The following is a 20,217-nucleotide window of genomic DNA, read 5'->3' as shown; positions in this document are numbered from 1 at the left end:
CCTCCTAGGTAGAAAGTTACGCAGCAAAATGTGCTGTTCCCTTCTAAGGCCCCATCTGCACGACAGCTTTAAAGCAGTATCATACCACCACTATAAACAGCCATGGCTTCTCCCAAAGAATGGCAAATGCAAAATGTGGAAACTTTGCAAAGAGGTTTGGGCATGACTTCTGCTGCGTTCAGGCACCCCTTAAGAATTCACTATATACTTAACTTAAAGTACAGTGGCATACATGCCTACTTAGAAGTAAGTCTCTTTGTATTTAATGGAGCTTTCTCCTAGGTAAGTGGGTACGGGATGGTAGCCTAGGCTCTGGTTTAGGATCACTGGGGATAACAGGGTTATTGAGCCTTTAGCAGCTGTATGGCAGGCAGCAATTCAACAGGTTAAGCCTTTTCTAGTATGGAGATACAATTATGGGAAAAGCTTCACCATGACAGCACTCTAACTCTGTGTTATGCCATGCCCCCCAGGTTGTGCTATGCCACGCCCCCATGGCAGCCATGTTGTGACTGGCACCCATCACACTCTCTCAGACATGAGTTTTAAAAGGTTGGCGACCCCTGCATTAGTTAAACTGAGTTCCTTGCCTCAGGTGGTGGTCACAGCAGTTGATTAGCCCCTCCCCCACTTGCCACAGCCCTCCACTTGCTTGCCACAGCCACCGTCACCCTCCTGCCCCTTGAGGGGCTCTCTAGAGTGCCTGACTGCCCCATCCCTGGCTCCGGGGAAGCACTAGCTCCCAACTGGATATAATTTCAAAATCCATGGGATCTAAGAACAGAAGGCGTAATTCCAAGGCTGTCCTCGGAATTTTCCTAGAAGGACAATGGCAAGAATGAAAAAAGGAGAGCAGGAATATAAGAATGGGGAACCAACAACACTTGCATCACATGGTACTAATGGACCCCTTGCTAGGTAAAAGTACTACATTTTTGAAGAGCCAGCTAACAGCAATCATGCTTTGAAGAAAACCTTAAAGAAATGAAATCTTGGGGGTGGGGGAGGTGATGAAAAATCTCCAACATCATTTACTCCAGAGTATTGTCTTTATCAAAACATACTAAGGCAGGCATGTCAAACATGCGGCCCTCCAGATGTTTTGGCCTACAACTCCCATGATCCCTAGCTAGCAGGACCAGTGGTTGGGGAAGATGGGAATTGTAGTCCAAAACATCTGGAGGGCCGCATGTTTGACATGCCTGTACTAAGGGAAACAAATGGGACTTAATGCTTAATGGATCCCTGAGTTTGCTTTACACTGAATATGTCAGTATTTTTCTTCTTCATTGTAAACATGGTTTGCAGAATCAGGACTTAAATGCAAAGCACAATAATGGGAACAGCTTTTCTTCACCCTGGTCCCATTGTTAAGCCCACATTAAGTGTGAGGTTCTCAGCTCACAGACATAAGCAAGCCTTAGAAATGTAAAGAACAAAACAAAAAAACCAACCACAAAAAACCTTGAGAGGAATGTTTGATTAAAATTTATTATAATAATGTTACGAAAATTTATAGACTCTGGCTCAGAGATCCACTCAACCAGTCTTTATTATAATGGAGGACATAAAAAAGTTTGTAAAATTAGAGCAACTTCACCTCTTTTATTATCTTTCAATCTCTGGGGCTTTGGGCTGATTCAGACAGAATATGACTACATTCCCAGTAGTGATGTATGGAAGTGAGAGCTGGACCATAAAGAAGGCTGATCGCCGAAGAATTGATGCTTTTGAATTATGGTGCTGGAGGAGACTCTTGAGAGTTCCATGGACTGCAAAAAGATCAAACCTATCAATTCTGAAGGAAATCAGCCCTGAGTGCTCACTGGAAGGACAGATCGTGAAGCTGAGGCTCCAATACTTTGGCCATCTCATGAGAAGAGAAGACTCCTTGGAAAAGACCCTGATGTTGGGAAAGATTGAGGGCACAAGGAGAAGGGGACGACAGAGGACGAGATGGTTGGACAGTGTTCTTGAAGCTACGAACATGAGTTTGACCAAACTGCGGGAGGCAGTGGAAGACAGGAATGCCTGGCGTGCTATGGTCCATGGGGTCACGAAGAGTCGGACACGACTAAACGACTAAACAACAACAACAAATGACTAGATGGCATGAAAATTAGTCTTCTAGATGCTCCACGTTGCACATATCCACCTCCCCTTTACAACAACTCCTTTCCTGGTTTGGGGGTGTTTGTCTTCCAATCCAAGATAGACAACCATAGTTTGAACTTGGCTTCCAGCCCTGGTTTTGAGGGTTTGGATGAAGCAACAAACTACGGTTTGCCTCAGACTAGGAAAGAAGGAGGGAAGTATCTGGCTGCAGAAGATGAAGAAGGCCCCTGAAGGCTTGCTCTTATTATGCAAACCAATGGTTTGGCTTTTTATCTCAACCAGCCCTTACCATTGCTGCTGCTGCTGCTACTACTACTACTACTACTACATGGCACACAAAAATTCAACAGGTAAAACTTCCTCCCTTTTGTTTAGTTTCAGCACCAAGAAAAGGAGCACATAAACTGCCATTATGTTTGTCATTATGACGCGAGTTATGGGGAAGACTAATACGCTACGTGCTTGCCAAAGACAAGAAAGGAGTAAATTTACTTCAGCAAACTGGGAAGAGGGCTGGCCATATGCTCCATTTGTATAAATTGATTGCATGCCACCGACTTCAGTGGAAGAAAGCCAGTTTCCACATACATTTTCAACTAGAATTTGGCACACAACACTCCTGCTATAAAATATCAAGAACGGTCGGAGCTGTCTCTGTCTTGGTTTTCGGTGGTGGTGGGGGAATTCTATGAGATGAGCTGCTTTGGTGGCAGGCAAGTATGTCCAATTAGACATAGGGCCAGACATCATAAACCCCAATGTTGTTCCTGTGTTGCAAGCAAACCCGAGACGTTACACAGCTCAAGACCATGCAAGGAAGCTGGCATTGGCCCTCTTTTGCTGGATGCAGCACAGTATTGAAAAAACCCTTATTAAGCCCCAAAATGACTAGGACAGGACCTAACACACGTACCATTCTAAAGTCCATTAGAACAATCCTATATCCCTGATATACTGTAATAAACTTTTACTGTACGCTTGCAAAAGGCAAACAGCAGGGGAAACGCCAGCTGATTCTTCTCAGCTATTGAGTATCCCACATAGGATTGAGGTTTTTCCTGCCGTATATATCCATGAAATCCTCTTTTTAAATGTAATATTGGGGAGGGGCAGGTTAATAAAGGCAAACCCCGGCAAATTAAACTCTCCAATCATGGAGCTTCACAGTTAAAGCCTCTCTTTCCAGGTCTCGGTGGAAGAAATCTAATTTCTGAGAAAGATCTTACAATAAATATATGTGTAGCATTGCCTCATTGATCTAAATGGCTTGGCAGACACCAAAAACATTTGATTAGTCTCGGCATTCAAGTAAACAGCTGTGGTATTTACACATAATTAAACTGACACAGGGCAAGATTACATAGATTGATATAGCGAGACCTAAGCGTTTCAGGTTAACTGAGATCTGGGTAATCAAATCATCATTGTAATTATAGGGTCTGATATATTGCAGGAGCACAGCGAGGGAAAAGAGAGAGAAAGAGAGCGAGTTATTTATCTCCATGTTCACTTTGTTGGATTGCTCAAAAACAAGAGAGATCCCATATTAACTTGTGTGTAACTCTCCAAAGGAAAGGCTTGGCTTTGCACATACAAGTCGGCCTTTTGCTTCAAACTGTCAAAGTGCTATCCTATGTATATTAACAAAGAACGATGTCCCATTCTATCCAATATGCCCAGGTAAGCACGTACGGGATTGTAAGGTAAAGGTAAAGGGACCCCTGACCATTAGGTCCAGTCGTGACCGACTCTGGGGTTGCGCGCTCATCTCGCATTATTGGCCGAGGGAGCCGGCGTATAGCTTCCAGGTCATGTGGCCCGCATGACAAAGCCGCTTCTGGCAAACCAGAGCAGCACATGGAAACGCCGTTTACCTTCCCGCTGTAGCGGTTCCTATTTATCTACTTGCATTTTGACGTGCTTTCGAACTGCTAGGTTGTACAGGATTGTAGCCACAGTGAATTAGGGCTCAATCTTATACACAAGAACCTGGCATAAATTAAGCTAGTGTTAATTAACCTGGGATGACATGATACCAGATACAAACCCTACTTTGGTCAGCTACTGCTGCTACTCTAAGCCTGACAGTGTGGGGGGGACAAAACAATAGTTCTTCACAACAAAAAATGCAGTACAATGTGTTGTTGTTATCTACTAAGGTCATCATCCCTGACCACTGACCATGCTGGCTACAGCTTGCAAGGAGTGGTAGACCCCAATATCTGGAAGGCACTACATTGGCTATCCCTGGTTCAAATGCTTCAGGTTGAAATCATACATGCCATGAAGTTGTGTGTCTGTTTTCTGCAACGTTTTCAAACTACCAAAAACAGCTGCAAAGGCTACAATCTTCAATGAAGGACTGGCAGGAGGCACAATTATTTGCCCTCCTATCATTTTCCCCGCTCAAAATCATTTCCTCTGCTAACTACCTTTCTTTCCTGTGGAGGCAAAGTGTGCATAAAAATGCAAGCATTCATGAAAACAACATGCAAGAGTATCTTGTGGTAGGTAAAATTGTTAGCAACATGCGTATATTAGGCAACACTACATAAGAATAATTTGGGCAGATGTACACTACAGGGCTGACATATTTAAATAAGGACTTTAAAAAACCCTTCTAATTAATCCAGAAATATGACAAACTGAATTTAAGACTGGAAAAAATGAGAAAATGAAATTGACAAGTTTGTCCATCCCTATTGGACATGGGGAACTGGCTATACTGTATATATTTTTCATATTCAGCCATTTTTCTTTCCACACAAACTGTTGGTATGGTTGGTTACTTACATCTTCCCCTAAGCAATACATTTTGTACCTGTTTTTGGTTGGAGAACCACAGTGCAAAATTCAGAGAAGTGTGAATTTTGATATATAGCTGCATTTCAGTTTGCAGATTGTTTCAAGAACTGTGAATGAGCTCATCCAAGTTGAAACTCCTATGTACGTACAACCCTTCTTTGCTCTAGTTTTCAGCCTCCTGCGGCTGCCTTTGGTTTGAAAATTAAAATTAAGAAGTCGAAAGAAACTTACCCAACCTTTTGCCTCATTTAGCTGCAACCTCAGAAAGGACCTGGACTAATTTTTTTCCTAAATACCTACATACACAAACACACTCCTATTTTCTTCTTCGTAGGAAAGATTCAAATAGGTCCTTTATTGCAGAATAGCCTGCAGGAATAAGGTGGTGGTGTGTTAGGAACTTAAAAGCGGGAGCCGAGGCTGGAAATATTTGAGGCACTGTAAGTGATATTCAGATTTTAAATGGCAAAGAAGCACATTGTCGCTTTCTATCTAGAGTTTCAACCGATCAGTTGTCCTAAATAAATATGTGTAAATTTTAACTGAGGCATTAAAATGCTGCTGAGCAAAATAGGCACACAAAAGCTAGGGAAATTTTCCAAATGATAAAGATATTGTACAGGATTCTATACCAGGGGCGGGTAAGTTACATACAGTTGGCACTCAGTTTTTAAAAAGGGGGAGGGGGGGAAAGGAGAAGACAAAAAGCGGAGAAGGGAAATGCAAAGCACCAAAAGTGTTGGGAGGATGTGTGCCTTACATTGCTCTCATGTTGTTTTCAGGAAGAAGCGGAATTTCCAAAACTTTGGTGTTGGAAAGTATGGTTTCGTGGCTGGTTGTGGAGACGGTCTTCCCGGTGATCCGGTGAACCTGGTAGAAGGCATGGGGTCTCAGCAGGCGGTCGTCTGCAGTCCCGATGAACAGCTGTAGCGTGAGCGGTTCACTTTCTAAGTAACCGTGTAGCTGGCAGGAGAACAGAAAGAACTCTGCATAAGCACCGTACACATAAACTGCAAGGAATCTATTAAATTTTTATATGCAAGGGAGTCTTAATTTAAGGAGAAAACTTGTGACAGGTGCTAAGTGTTAAGCTCTCCTCCCCCCTCCCCCCACACCTACACATACTCCTTTTTTTGTGGTAACATAATATAGGGATAATAAAAAGGTACACTCCGGGAATGTATCATTATTGTAGATGACTTAAGGCACTGCAGTCAGACGTTGAGCAGCACAGATGCATACATTTCATGGGACCATTTTCGACAGAAAACAGGTTAGCAACGCCGAGAGTCTCTGTCGCTCTGGAAAAGCAAATAGGTAGCAGGAGGGTGAAAACCAGGAGGATTAAGTTTCATCACTTTTGCTGTCAATATTGTGTGTTGACGTAGAGAAGGCACCCTCAAAGGAGGCAGCATAATATGCCTAGGTACTCGCACAGAAATGGGGGCAAGGGAGAGAGAGAGAGAGAATCCAAATAGCTGGAGAGGTCATGTGGGCATCACAGTTTAAGGAGTCTGAGCAACGAGGTTCTTTCTAGCCCCTGGTACTGAGGCCTCCTTCACGATAAGTGAGCATATTTGTAGAATGGTTTTTTATAGTGTGCCTAGGCTGAAGCCTAAGATGCATATTCTATAAGCACACAGCATATACAGAGTGATGTCAAGAGTAGCAGTTTTAGCTCATCTCCTGCTGCTCTGGCACACCTGATTCATCAGAGAAAGAGAGGGGAGGAGGGGTTCAGACTGTAGTAGTTTGTGTAGTGGTGACATACAAGATGCTGAAATATAACAAATCAAATCAGCGGATTGGAAGAGGCAGGGAAGGGGGGGGGAACCTCAAGTTAAGTAGTTCAATCTGCGCTAGTGTCTGGCTACCTCTTGGCAAGCTGCACACCAGGCAGAGCTTCTGATGTGCACACCACTAAAACTCTGCCAAAGGGAGCCCTTCTGCCGCACGCAAGGCCCATTATATCTGGCACAATTGGCCTTCCTTCTGTGTACGTTTGTGAAATGCCTTAGCTAGCAAAAAACAAAAGGAGAGGGGGGTCACAAAATGTGCTGTTAAAGCTAAATGAAAGATAAGGAGTGATAGTTTTTTGTCTCAATCTGATAAACTCCTTTAAACAGTGGGAATACAGCTTGGTATGTGGGGTAGAAGTAATGTCTGGGAGTGCCTTGCTGGGAAGCACTGAGACTGCTCCAGAGGAAAGTGTCTCAGAAGCCCCTCTGCTGGCACAGAGTCCACCAGACTGTCCTTGCTAGCCAAGACAAAATAGCTGGTGCACAAAGGATAGTGCTGAAAAGCAAGCTATTACTACAATTCTGTGTTTGAAGCATGCAAAGAAGACTAGCAGCACAGACCAGGGTGCATCGTATTATTTTCTCCTTTTCTGGACTTTGCATGTATGTTCTTTAGAAAGAGCTAGGTGGACCTTCTGAAACCTGTGTGAGACCCAGCCTCAGTGTTTTCAAGAAATGTTTTGTCACTGATGGCATATTGCTGCATGGAGATTGCAGATATTGAGAAAGGATCACCAAATAAAAGCCTCCCGACTGCTTTGCCGGCTTTTTTCGTGCTGAAAGTCATGAGACTGATAGGAAGGGGTGGGGGGGACATTTGGTCATTGGCTCCTTTTTTTATGAAATGCTACATCAGGCGCCTTCAGCCCTACCTCAGAAGTACAGTGGTACCTCTACTTATGAATAACTCTACTTACGAATGTTTCTACTTACGAATGGAGCTGCGTCCGCCATCTTGGATGCGGTTTGGATAGGATGTTTTCTACTTACGAGTTTTTAGATAGGGTTGCTTCTACTTACGAATTTTTTCTCTCAATGCATTCCTATGGGACTCGACTTACAATTTTTTTCGACTTACAAATGTGCGTTCGGAACGCATTAAATTCGTAAGTAGAGGTACCACTGTAATGTGAACCAAATGTGTTTAGTACACCTGATGGATATGGAAGGAGACTGAAAAGCTGCTCACTGGTTCAGCTCTCCCCTGTGACCAAAACATGGCATGGCAATGTCTGTTACTGTTAGTTAAAAGGTTCACAGGAAAAGTTACCACTGTTGGCTAAAAGAAAAAAATATGGAAAGGGAAGGAAGGGAAGGGAAGAGTTATACTAGTGTATAATGAAGAATTTTTGCTCATCTAGGCAGGGTTGGGATTCATTAGAACAGCAGCACCTATTTTGTCAACTACAGCAGGAATTTTCAGGAAGCAGGTGCAGCCCAAGATATTTTGCAGCCTGAGGCAAAGGACAAGATGGCACCCCATCCATTCCACCTGCAGAAGCCAACCAGCCTGTCAACTGACATTTACTCCAACACTAGCAGCAGTGCTCTCCTCTACCCCTAAGGGCAGCAGGGTAGTTTAGAGCAGTGTTTCCCAAACTTGGGTCTCCAGCTGCTTTTGGACTACAGTTCCCACCATGCCTGACCACTGGTCTTGCTAGCTGGGGATGATGGGAGTTGTAGTCCAAAAACAGCCAGGGACCCAAGTTTGGGAAACACTGGTTTAGAGGATGCAGGGTAGGGGGTGCATGTTCTGTCCTTAACATCTGCCACCGTAGCCAACAGCATCTGCCTCCTGATGTGGCCACCTCATTTTGCTAATGGTAGGACTGGCCCTGTTGGGAGGTCATCAGAAATCTAAGATGGTACATACAATATGGCTCATCGAGGGTGTGTAGCTTGAGCTGGTGTCTTGTTTACAGCTTATTTGCATTACTGCAGCCAAACAAGGAAGCTACAAGTAGACTGTTTTGTCTGTGCCAGATTTTTCTGTCAGCGTCACCCTGCTAATGGATGGGACTTGGTAGCTTCGTTCCTCTTGAAATGATTTGCATATCAACGCTTAAGTGGGCAGTTACCTTATCTGGAAGCAGGCATTAACTTATTATGGGAAAGACTGAAGTGAAAGCATTATTGGTTTAATTAACTTCTGCAAACCTTGTGGAACATGGCGTCCAGCCAAGCATTACACTTATAGGATAAAAGGAGTCCTGAGATTTCATCAAAGTCTCGCTCTAGACAGGTGTCTTGGTCTATATATGCTAACTCAACTCAAAAGCTAGTAGCAGCACCTAACACCTTGCTTCTGATTTGCTGCCTGGAGGAGTTGTAATCAGCGGTTCTAGGATGCAAAGTTACATTTTCTGATAAAGATTTATAGCCCTGATCCACATGTAGGTTAAAAAAAAAAAATCTTTACACTCTGAGGCACAACTTGGAGGTCTCGCCATCACCTTGCTTCACTTCACTTTGCAGTTTGTGGTGGAATCCAGAGTAATTATTGAGACAACACCATTACGTCACAATTACATCACCTGCTATTGATAGTTGGCCTACTTACATCACAAAAAGCAGCAGGGCACTGAAAACCCACTTTGCCCTATGACAGCGATCAATTCCAAACTGATATGTGTCTCCCACCATGACCAAAGACAAGCAGGCAGATACTGCCCCTGATTTTCACACCTATGGCACCAATAACTTGATCAGAATTTCATGTAAGGCAAGTGGGGCAACTGTATGGTTCTGCCACAGCAGTCAGTGCCTAACATATTTTCACCAGCACAATGGAATGACAGTATGTAGGAATGGAGTCTTTTCCAGGGTCCTTAGGGCACCATGACTGATAATGCAAGAGGCTTTGGTCCTTCTCTAGTCCTACATGGGACTTCTCCCGCCAATAACAATTCAGTGTTGCCAATGGCTGCAGATGTCCGGCACAATGCTGGCTTCCACCACAGAAGCAAAGGCATTATGCACCAGTGATGAAGTCCTGTGGAATAGTCCAGTAGCTATTCCTGGATTCCTGCTGCCTTTGCACTGCAGTGCAGAATACTGAGCAGTTAAACTGTTAAGTTCTCGCCTAAGAAAACTGCAGCAATTTACGGACGCATTTTTCTCAGACGTTTGTTGCCACGCTCCCTCTCATTCTTGCTTGTTTTGAATTTGAAAACAGATATTGCAATTCCTCAGGGTGATTATTCAAGCCAGATGTTTGCTGACAAATGTATCGTGTACTTAGTCATCCACTTATGTCAGGTCCAGACAAGAGAAAAATAAGCAAGTTGAATAAAACTGCGCGCACACACATCAACATTTTGCATCTCTTTGTGATGGGCAGTTCTTACTGCAAACACAAACCATATATCCCCTTCTAACACGCACTGTGCAGGGGACAGCCTGGGTCAAAACTTAGGGTCTAGCCCCCAATACAAAAACTCAGATGTTGCTGTCCCAAAGCTGTTATTTCCTTTTCAATTCCATCAATTGAATTGCATTATTTGCTGTTTACATTATGTCACCCAACCCTCACTATGCCATCCACGGCAATAAAACATGATGCAAGGATTAACATTTTGAAAGGACATATTCAGCGCTTGCCTAATTTTAGATCATGCACCTATTTCCATTAGCTATGCAACAGATGTAGCCGTACCAGCTTTTTAAAAAGTAGACAGAATGGAGTCAACTTTTGCTCCGGAAGGGCCATCTACACAAAACAGTTTGTGTCTTGCTAAATATTTGAAGTTGTATTTTACAGAGTTGCTGTAGGTCAAAGTTTGGACCAAGGAAATGGAGCTGCTTCTCTCTGCTCCCTGTCAGCTGGACACAGGCAGGTAAAGAAACAGATATGCATGTTAACTGTAAAAACAGGAAGGGGGAAATTAGCATTCCAAATTATTAGGAAAAAATGTGCATACACACACACATGCACATGTGCATATTTTCCACGCATGCTCTGGAATACTGTTCCTGGCTGGCAGCATGGGGACCATGTGTCACAGACCCTATTTTTATCCTTTTCTTTCTGTAACTTGGTCCCAAGGCTAAAGTGCCACCGTCAGCCCCTCTGCAACTGAACACTACTGACACAGAACATTCTTGACAACTTCAGGACAAGAATTAAAGGATGCATTTTTGTGGATGCAGTTTTTAAAATATATATGTCTAACAATATATGGCTCTGTCAAATCTGTGCTGATAAACATTACTGCAAACAAAAATCAGTATTTGGCTTTTCTTCCCTTGTCATAGGTGGAATATCAGTACAACCTATGCTCAACCATAGACGATATTTAGCATTGCACTGTATGTCTAAGTACCACAGAATTTCAATGGGGCTTACATGCAGGTAAGTGTGCATCAGGTTGCAAATAAAGCTTTCCAAATGTAAAGACACCCATAGATGATTTATCTCCATTAGAAAGAGAGATGAAAAAAACCCACCTTTCCTGGAGGATCTTAAGAAATTTCTCTCACTGTACTGTGAAGCCACAGGCCAAACTCTGCAACTCAAATGAATATGCCTAATCCCCAAAATATCTTAAATCCCAGTGAAAGGAAGAATTAGATACAGGCCTGGTTAGCCATTCATTTTATTATGCAATCCAATAATTGACAATGAAAAGCAGAGATGATGATATTTTGTTGATAAGCGAAGCCCATCCATAGGTCAAATTGGTAATACCCTGAGCCTCAGTCCTTCAGTGTACACTGTTTGGACAATTGCTGGGCACTCCTACTATTTGTGAGTTCTTCAGTGCAACTCTCTGCAGTTGTCTCAGCAAACCTGTGCTTTTTAATCATTCTACCTTCTAAATGTTCCATTTACTTGTTCACCTCTGACCTCATTTCTACTCAAAGAGGGACAAGCCTAGCAAGGCTTTGGATATGGCAGTTACACCATCTTCAAGTGCCCCCCGCCAAAAAAAAAAAATATAATTGCAAGTTTACTCAATTCAGTCACGTCCTGCCTGGGAAAGAGGAATGCAAAATCATTTCTCAGTTGAGAGTAAACCTGACTACTCCACATGTTAGGCTGGGGATTTGGGGCAGAACCCCATCCAAATAAAAATAAGATAAACCTCTCTCCATACATCTTCTTACGCCTCAAATGAAGTTGGGCAGTGAGCTGAAGCCCAGAGGAACAGGTACTGCACAACCTCCCTCCCTTGAAATTAACAGGAACCCCACAAGACAATGTGAGCCTGAACAACTCCTGTGGGTCACATGCAAGAGACATTTCCACTGGTCACTGTGTGGAAGAACAATTGTGGAAAAGTCAAAGGAACTTCTGGGAAGTGAAGAACATTTCCCGGATTGCTACCCCTTATAAAGGGAAGAAGAATTTATTGGTGGCTGGTGTCCATGAGGACCAGCAGAGCAGAAGGTAAGGGGAGCCAGTGACAGGCAGAGACAAAGGAGGAGGAAGCTAACAGGCAGGTCCACCCCCTGCTTGGATTGCAAGTAAGAAGGTGGGCAGACAGGTGCTGGCTGGGAGCGAAATAAAGTTGGTTAGGAGGTGCCCTATACACTCTATGACACACAGTGCAATGGAAAGAGAAATATGGTGGATTTTGGACAAACCTAGTTAAAAAGAACACACACACCCTCCAACAAAAACTATCTCTCTGCTCTCCTAATAGCACAGGCCTGAACAACAAAACTTCAGGCACCAATCCTGAAATAAAATATAATTGGGGTAGATTTTTTTTATGGCAGGAACTGAGGCAACAGAATGGGGATTATTAGATTCTCTCACCACTGAACTATCCAGAAAGTGAGTGCTTCCGCCAACAACCCCCCCCCCCAAAAAGACTCGTGTTAAATTATACTGTTTCACATGGCTTGTTTGTCAATTTAAATAAAAATGAAAGATGATCTGCATTAAAAAATATATGAGCAAGGAGGCTCATATCTTGTATCCACTTCCTTATGCAATGCTATAAAGCAAATGTGCATTGTCTCCCAAACAGTCTAGCTTTGTGTTAGTCCGCAACTATAATCTGGATTATTTAATACAGTTTCTTAATATAGTTCTCTCTGTGATGTGAGAAAGGGTAAGGCAGTCTACATCCATGTATGTGTATGTGTGCCTGCTCACACACTTACAACATGTCTATCTGTATATATCATATATATCCATGTAGGAAAGGGTTGTCTGTTCCTAGCTGGAAGTTTGTACGAGAATATTATTCATTTTGATGTGACTATGCTGTAAGGAATTATTAAATTTATAGTAACAGAGATGTTTTGCACTTAGTGACTAGCTTACCAGGCACTTGGGCACCTGTCCAGAACAGAATGCTATTTACAGCTGCTGTCTTGCATCATGCTCTCTGTCTTTAGGTCTATGCCTTAGCAGAAACATATCTGTTGTTCCAAAACGTCTCCCCTCCCCCCAAGACAGAATCATGAAGCCAACCCATCACAAACACACACAATTAGATCCATTGAAGTGGCACTAAATTGTTTCTTAAGTCATCTGTGGAAGCATTTTTCTTGAACAAGACTAAATAAATTTCAGACTGTAGAAACCTCCTTTCTGCAACATGGCATTTTGGCACTATTTTAGGATATCGATTCTCTCTTTTTTTCCCTCTTCAGACAGTCCCTTAAGAGGAAAGAGATATTGTAGAGTTGGAATGTGATGCAGTCCACACTCACTCCTACCTGAAGAAGCTTGGTGTACCGGGAGAAGTTTGACAGCTTAATCCAGGCACCCCCAAACTGCGGCCCTCCAGATGTTTTGGCCTACAACTCCCATGATCCCTAGCTAACAGGACCAGTGGTCAGGGATGACGGGAACTGTAGTCCAAAACATCTGGAGGGCCAAAGTTTGGGGATGCCTGGCTTAATCCATTAATTGACAGATTGACCCAGTTTGACAGAAGCGCTTGAGCTGAAGCCCTTCTGTCAAACTGGCTTCTGGATCATGGCCAAAAGAGTCCGTAGTTGAGTCAAGATGTTCTGGTGGAGGGGAACTCCAAGTTGAACATTACAGAAAACTCTATATGCTGTACTTTCTTTATCACGTGTGCAGAGTACTAGTGAGAAGGAATAGAAAAAAAGGGACTTTAAATGGTTAGTGGATAGTTCGGCAGACTGCATTTCCTACCACAAATAATACTTTAGATACTTGTTTGTACCAGAAGATCTGCTTTAGTTTTTTAACAAGCAGGAGCCCTGTGACACCTTAAAGGCTAACTATTTTAGCAGCCTTCTCCATCAGCCTCAACCAGTGTGTTGGCATGTTGGGGGAAATGGGAGTTGTATTCCAAAACATCTAGAGGATTCCATGTTGAGGAACTCTGTATTGTGGGCTGAGCCTTCATGGACTAGAGTCCACTTAATCATGTGTATCTAACGATCACTGTATACTCTTCCAAGAAAACTTACATCACAATACATTTATTAGCCTTAAAAGTGTCACAAGAATCCTTTTGCTGCAACATAATGTCACGAGCATCCCTCTGGAAATACTAGTTTTTAATTTGGCTTGGATCCAACCACACAAGAGGGCATTATGTTGAGATCTCTCCCTTTGGCAATGTTACATTTATGAGAGGGGTCCCCTCTGTCACTAAAGGATGGAAACAAGCCAACCCAGCTGATACACTGGCAACTTCATATGTAGGGTTGCCATATGTCCTCTCTTTCGCAGGACACGTCCTCTTTCTCATGGGTATGTAAAATGAGAGTCATCACAGCAAGCCATAGCTAAAAGCAGAAGTCGGCAAATGTGTCCTCTTTTTTGCTCTTCAAAATATGGCAACCCCATAATCATCAGGCAAGGGGGGAAAGCTGAACTAGAAGGAAGTGGCCATGTGGGCAGGAAATCAACAGCCCCTTTGAAAGGATGTTTTTTCCCCAAGGGGGTGAAGGCAGTAGGGCTGAGCAGACAGGCTATGGTCTCTCTCTGCAGACCCACTACTTCAGGAATGAGGAACCTTTTCCAGCTCACAGATTCACACCGGCCAACCTTTTGGGGGCCAGATGGGTTAGGAACAGACGGGAAGGGAAAAGCTAAAAAACCCCACCCTATTCTATTAATTTCAATTGCATTGTCCCATTGCACCTTATTAGATTCACTAATTATTGCTTCCCATCCTTTTCTCCCCATTTCAGTATTTATTTCCACTCCATTGCACCTTCTTAAGTTTGTTCCATTATTACTAGATTATACACAATGACGAAGCAGATTCTGCCTCTTAGATGATAGCAAGCCGCACCAAATCCTTACTATGCTGTCCAAAGTGGTCAACATAGTTTACCTGTGGGTGGTTTTTGGAGGGGGGGGGGAGTTCTAAAAAAGCTCATCCAAATCTCCCTACACACGACTACTGCCAGCAGACAAAGCTGTGAAGCAGCCTGTGCAGGCGATCAGAACAGACAGTAAGTACACCTGGGAATTCTTTCCTGATCCTAGTTAAGAATTTGAACTTGGAAGTCGTGACCAGTCCCAGACACTGGAAACTTTTACCGGGGGGGGGGGGGGCGCTTCCAGTTGCTGTTCCAGCCACCATAGCCAATGATCAGAGTAATGGGAGTCTAATAGCCTCTGAAGGGGTGCTGGTTCCCCATCCCTGACAAAACCTTCTTACAGTTGAGAAGTAAAAATAGAGCACCTTTTACAATATGAATGCAAAAAGCGCTCAGAAACGGAGTAAGCAATCAACATATTTAACAAAGGTATTGGGGAAAGGAAGGGAAGAGAAATATAAGCGGGCGGGGCGCGGGGGGGGGGAAATAACAGACACAGCCAACACGATGTCAACATATAGTTTCATTTCTCCCCATTTAGATATTGCAGAAACATCTGGACTCCAGTCAGAACTCTCATTTTGAGTTGGAAAAGCTTTGTACTAGAGACAAGAGGAGAATTACATGCGTGCTTTTTATGATCCCAGATGAAGAAGGTGACGAGAAGGACCGATGAGTAATTTACGGGAGTTTTGTAGAACTCGGCTGAAGCAGCAGATGCTGGCTTCCTGGGTGTGAACTCAACTACTGCACTAACATTACCACACATAGAAATAATGAAAGCATATTTCATCAAAACTGGAACGCTGCCTTTGTGCAAGTATAAATATGTCTCGGAATTTAATGCTCAACAAATGCTAAAATAAAGGCAGCAGCACCAGCTGGTTAAAGAATGCATTCTAGGCCCAGATCCTACAAAATGACAAAAAGTGCCCCAACACCTCCCCCCACCAACACCCCACACTGCAAGCTTTGCAGTGTCTGGAAAGAATGTGTATTTTTTATTATACACAAGAAGTTATAAGGACATACGGTACAGTTCACAGCCGTTAAAATCAAAGGGAGCTTTGCCATTGGCTTCAATTTGATGTGGATTAAGGCCACCATTCTGAAGCTTCTCTGGGCTGCTTGTGGTTCCACTAATATGTGCCATTACCCTTTCTGCATAAATGTGCTGTGAGACCCATGAAGTTCAAGGTTTCGTTATCCAGATGGCAGTTCATCTTTGGGAACTAGTTGTGGGTGTTACTAATTCATACAATATACCTATGTACATGTAGACAGATTTGGGGGGGGGATCATCCTGTGTCTGATTCTTGGGCAGGGGTGGGGGAGGGAGAAAGGCAAGCAGCAGCTTTGATTATCTATCTATCTATCATCTATCTATCTATCTATCATCATCTCCACGGCCATAATGAGATAGCGTTCAGTCAACTTCTGCTATTTTTAATACAGAAATTTAATTGTGTGCATACTCTAAAATATTCAAACATCTTCCTGCCAAGAGGAAGCTTGGTTTATTTAACAGTAGACTGTCGTTTGAAGAGATAGAGTAAGGAGCTCCATTTAAAAGCTTTGTTTCTGTAAATATTTGGAGAAGGGTAAGAACGAGGAAATATTGAATCATAACCATAACATTTTGCAATGGATGCCTGAAAATGAATGGGGAGAAAAATCAGACAAATCAAATGGTGATTTGGAAAGAACTAAGGAATGTTGAAGTTGATGTATTTCAACAACACTTAAATATAAAATTGTAATTCTAAGGATTAAGGTTAGAGGTTTGTGCGAACTGCATAGTGATGGGGTGAGAGAGCGCTTTCATGCTCATGCCCTGCTTGTGGGCATTTGATTTGCTACAGTGAATAGAATGCTGGACTACCTGGCCCCGGGGCCTGATCCAACAGCACTATTTTGTTTTTTACCCACCTTCCACAGAAATCAACAGCATAACGCCCGGTGTTTTCAATGGCTGGATTGCTATCTCTACACACATACACAGTGCCTTTCTGTGTGGCAAAGAACTAGAAAAAAGCATGCAATGCCACTAAATATGTACTCAGTAGAAATGCTGACCTATCATTTAGATACAATAATACCTCTGCGAACATCCACCTTGTCTAGCGTCCATTCCAGCGAACATCCACAGCAAACCCAGAAGTACCAGAATGGGTTACTTCCAGGTTTGCCACTCGCGCATGCAGCAGAAGCGCTAAATTGTGCTTCACACATGTGCAGAAGCACAAACTGCTCCACACGTGTGCACAGACGCAGCGCTTTGCCCTGCGTCCTTTTCAGCTAGCAACCAGGGCTCCGGAACAGATCCCAGCCACAAAACAAAATACAACTGTATCTTGTACTCCAAAACTCCAAGCAAGGAATTCGTAGAAATGTTTCGGGGAGAGTGCATACCATTAACCCCAAAGATTAGAAAGATAAGATTATGAAATAAATTCCCTAAAGTGTGTAAATTGCTTTCATATCAAGTCGTACAAAGATTTTGTAGAAGAAAATAAATAAGCAAACAAACATAGATGCAATTCACTTTCTCCTGAAATTAATGGCAAAATTCTCACTAGACGCAATAGTCAGATTGCTAACTGATAGCAGATAGCAATCCAGCCATTGCTACCAATGGATGGTGGATATATATGTAATTATATCATTCTGAGGTGAAATGATCTCTCAGATCTGAGTCCGGTACTCTAACCTCTACACTGGCATGCACATCACTGCATACCGTGGTGAACACTGTGTCAGGCAAATGGAGACATGTTTTTATTTCAATATGCAATAGATATATAGAAGGGATCTGTCAGGGGGAAGAATAGGTTCCCAGTGCTTAGCTTGTCATGTTTACAGAGACACATCCCACTTTCACCTTTTACAACATTCACTGTGTCAATCACTGGTGTACACTCAGCAAACCCATATAAGGTTTGAAATCATAGCTGCATACTCTGAAATGCATGTTTATTCTATAACTGCAGTCACAATTTTGCAGAATTGTTCACAAAGCATGCTGAAAATACAGTAATTGACTCTTTGAGTTCTCATCCATAATGTCTACTCCAGCCAGAGGAGTGTGCAAAACAAACTGAAGACCAGGAGGCAATGAAGTTTTGTTTGCAAGGCAGCCCTAGAAATGTTTAAATTGCCATTTGACAGCAGGGCATTTTGCTCTGAAAAGCCAAACAAGCATTTTCAATTAAAAGCATGCAGCAAAACTGGTATCAGGGACAGTCATATTAGCAATAGTTCTTCTTCTTTTACAGACTGGTCAAGCAACATTCAACAAAGCCACGGTAGAAATTGTGTTTCAAAGTACGGAAAGACATTGGGATTATTTCCACAGTAATAGGAATAGCCAAATGCCACCGTTGCTACAGCCTCTGTTTAGTGAACTTTGAGACCAATACTAAACTCGTGAGCAGGGCCAGCCCAAGACATTTCAGCACCTGAGTTGAACCACAAAATGGCAAAGAAGAAGTAGTGAGTGAAGATCTACATCAGGAACAAGGTAAGAATAAAGATCCAAATTGGGAACAAGGGTGGGAGGAGATCAGCAGTACCTCCTATTCACCAGGAGGCTGCTGTGGAGTTGACACTGGAAGGAGTGTGCTGCAGCTGTCACTGTTACTGCGGCAGCAATGGCGGCAGCAGATGAGGCATTCCTTGTAGGCCAGATCTGCTGCCCTTGTGGGTCCTGATGCCCGAGGCAGTCGCCTCGCCTTGTCTCATAGGTGGGCCAGCTGTACTCTTGAGCTTTGCTGCTTGAGGGAGTTGAGGGCTATGGCTGAGACACTGGTTCACTGACCTCCACCAACCTGTGTTGGCAGGGCAGAGTGGCTGTAGACTCTGGCTTTCTGGAAGACCTTGCCGCAGCCATGGGAAGTGGACCAGGTAGAAAGCTACTGCTGGGAATGTTCCTGCTAATGACAACCAGAGTAGGGCCCAGAAATAGGGAGTTATGGAGGTGGAGGAGAGCCAAGCATTGATTCGCTGGATGCTAAGCCTCACCATTCTTCTAGAGGCAATGTAGTGACAATAAAGGGAGAGTGGACCTTTCCAAGCTGGCATGGCCTGAAATGTGGCAACAGATCTGCTACCCTACCCTACCCGCCCCTCTCCGCCCTGCCCTGCCCTGGCAGTCTAGGATTGCCCTTCCTGTTTATCCTGCAGAACTCCTATAACTTCCCTGAAAATGCAAATATGCAGACTAACTGTACTACTCCTAAACTAATAAACAGAAAAAGAGTAAAAGCAACCAACATCTCTTCCGACTTTGTATCAGTTAATTCAAGTGGTCTTCATGAGACACCAACCCCCTCTCCTGCAATTATTCATAGCACTACTAATTTAGTTTTTGCAGTGTCCACAGTTTCCATGAAAACATGAGGGAGGGAAAAGGTGAAAGGAAGGATAATCATACATAGGATTTGTGTTAGATAAAATGCAGTATGTGCTTTATTCCCCTTCATGGATCAATGCCTTGTCGTGGCGAAGGGGCTTGAATAACTCGGAGAAGCTATGAGCTATGCCATGCAGGGCCACCCAAGATGGACAGGTCATAGTGGAGAGTTTTGACTAAACGTGATCCACCTGGAGAAGGAACTGGCAAGCCACTCCAGTATCCCTGCCAAGAAAACTCCATGGACAAAGACAACAGGCATATAAAAGTTATGACGCTGGAAGATGAGCCCCTCAGGTCGGAAGGCGTCCAACATGCTACTGAGGAAGAGCGGAGGACAAGTACAAGTAGATTCAGAGCTGATGAAGCGGCTGGGCCAAAGCTGAAAGGACGCTCAGTTGCGGATATGCCTGGAAGCGAAAGGAAAGTCCGATGCTGTAAAGAAAAATATTGCATAGGAACCTGGAATGTAAGAACCATGGATGGAGGTAAGCTGGATGTGGTCAAAAATGAGATGACAAGAATAAATATCGACATCCTGGGCATCAGTGAACTAAAATGGAAGGGAATGGGCGAATTCAGTTCGGGTGACTATCATATCTACTACTGTGGGCAAGAATCCTGTAGAAGAAATGGAGTGGCCCTCATAGTCAACAAAAGAGTGGCAAAAGCTGTAATGGGATGCAATCTCAAAAATGACAGAATGATCTCGATACGAATCCAAGGCAGACCTTTTAACATCACAGTAATCCAAGTTTATGCACCAACTACCGGAGCTGAAGAAAGTGAAATTGACCAATTCTATGAAGACCTACAACACCTTCT

General features: G+C 43.4%; 1 protein-coding gene across 4 annotated transcripts in view; it reads right to left on the bottom strand.

Annotated features, from left to right (window-relative positions):
- NFATC1 (nuclear factor of activated T cells 1) overlaps positions 1–20,217 on the bottom strand; it is a 140,887-nt gene that overhangs the window by 66,259 nt on the left and 54,411 nt on the right. For all 4 annotated transcript variants that reach the window (XM_035126468.2, XM_035126467.2, XM_035126466.2 and 1 more), the window contains exon 4: positions 5,681–5,883. In XM_035126468.2, coding sequence (XP_034982359.1) covers positions 5,681–5,883 — 203 coding nt within the window. The remainder of the gene's footprint in view (positions 1–5,680; positions 5,884–20,217) is intronic.

This window comes from Zootoca vivipara, chromosome 8 (genome assembly GCF_963506605.1).
Source record: "Zootoca vivipara chromosome 8, rZooViv1.1, whole genome shotgun sequence".
Taxonomy (NCBI): domain Eukaryota; kingdom Metazoa; phylum Chordata; class Lepidosauria; order Squamata; family Lacertidae; genus Zootoca; species Zootoca vivipara.
This window is presented reverse-complemented; position numbering and strand designations above follow the sequence as displayed.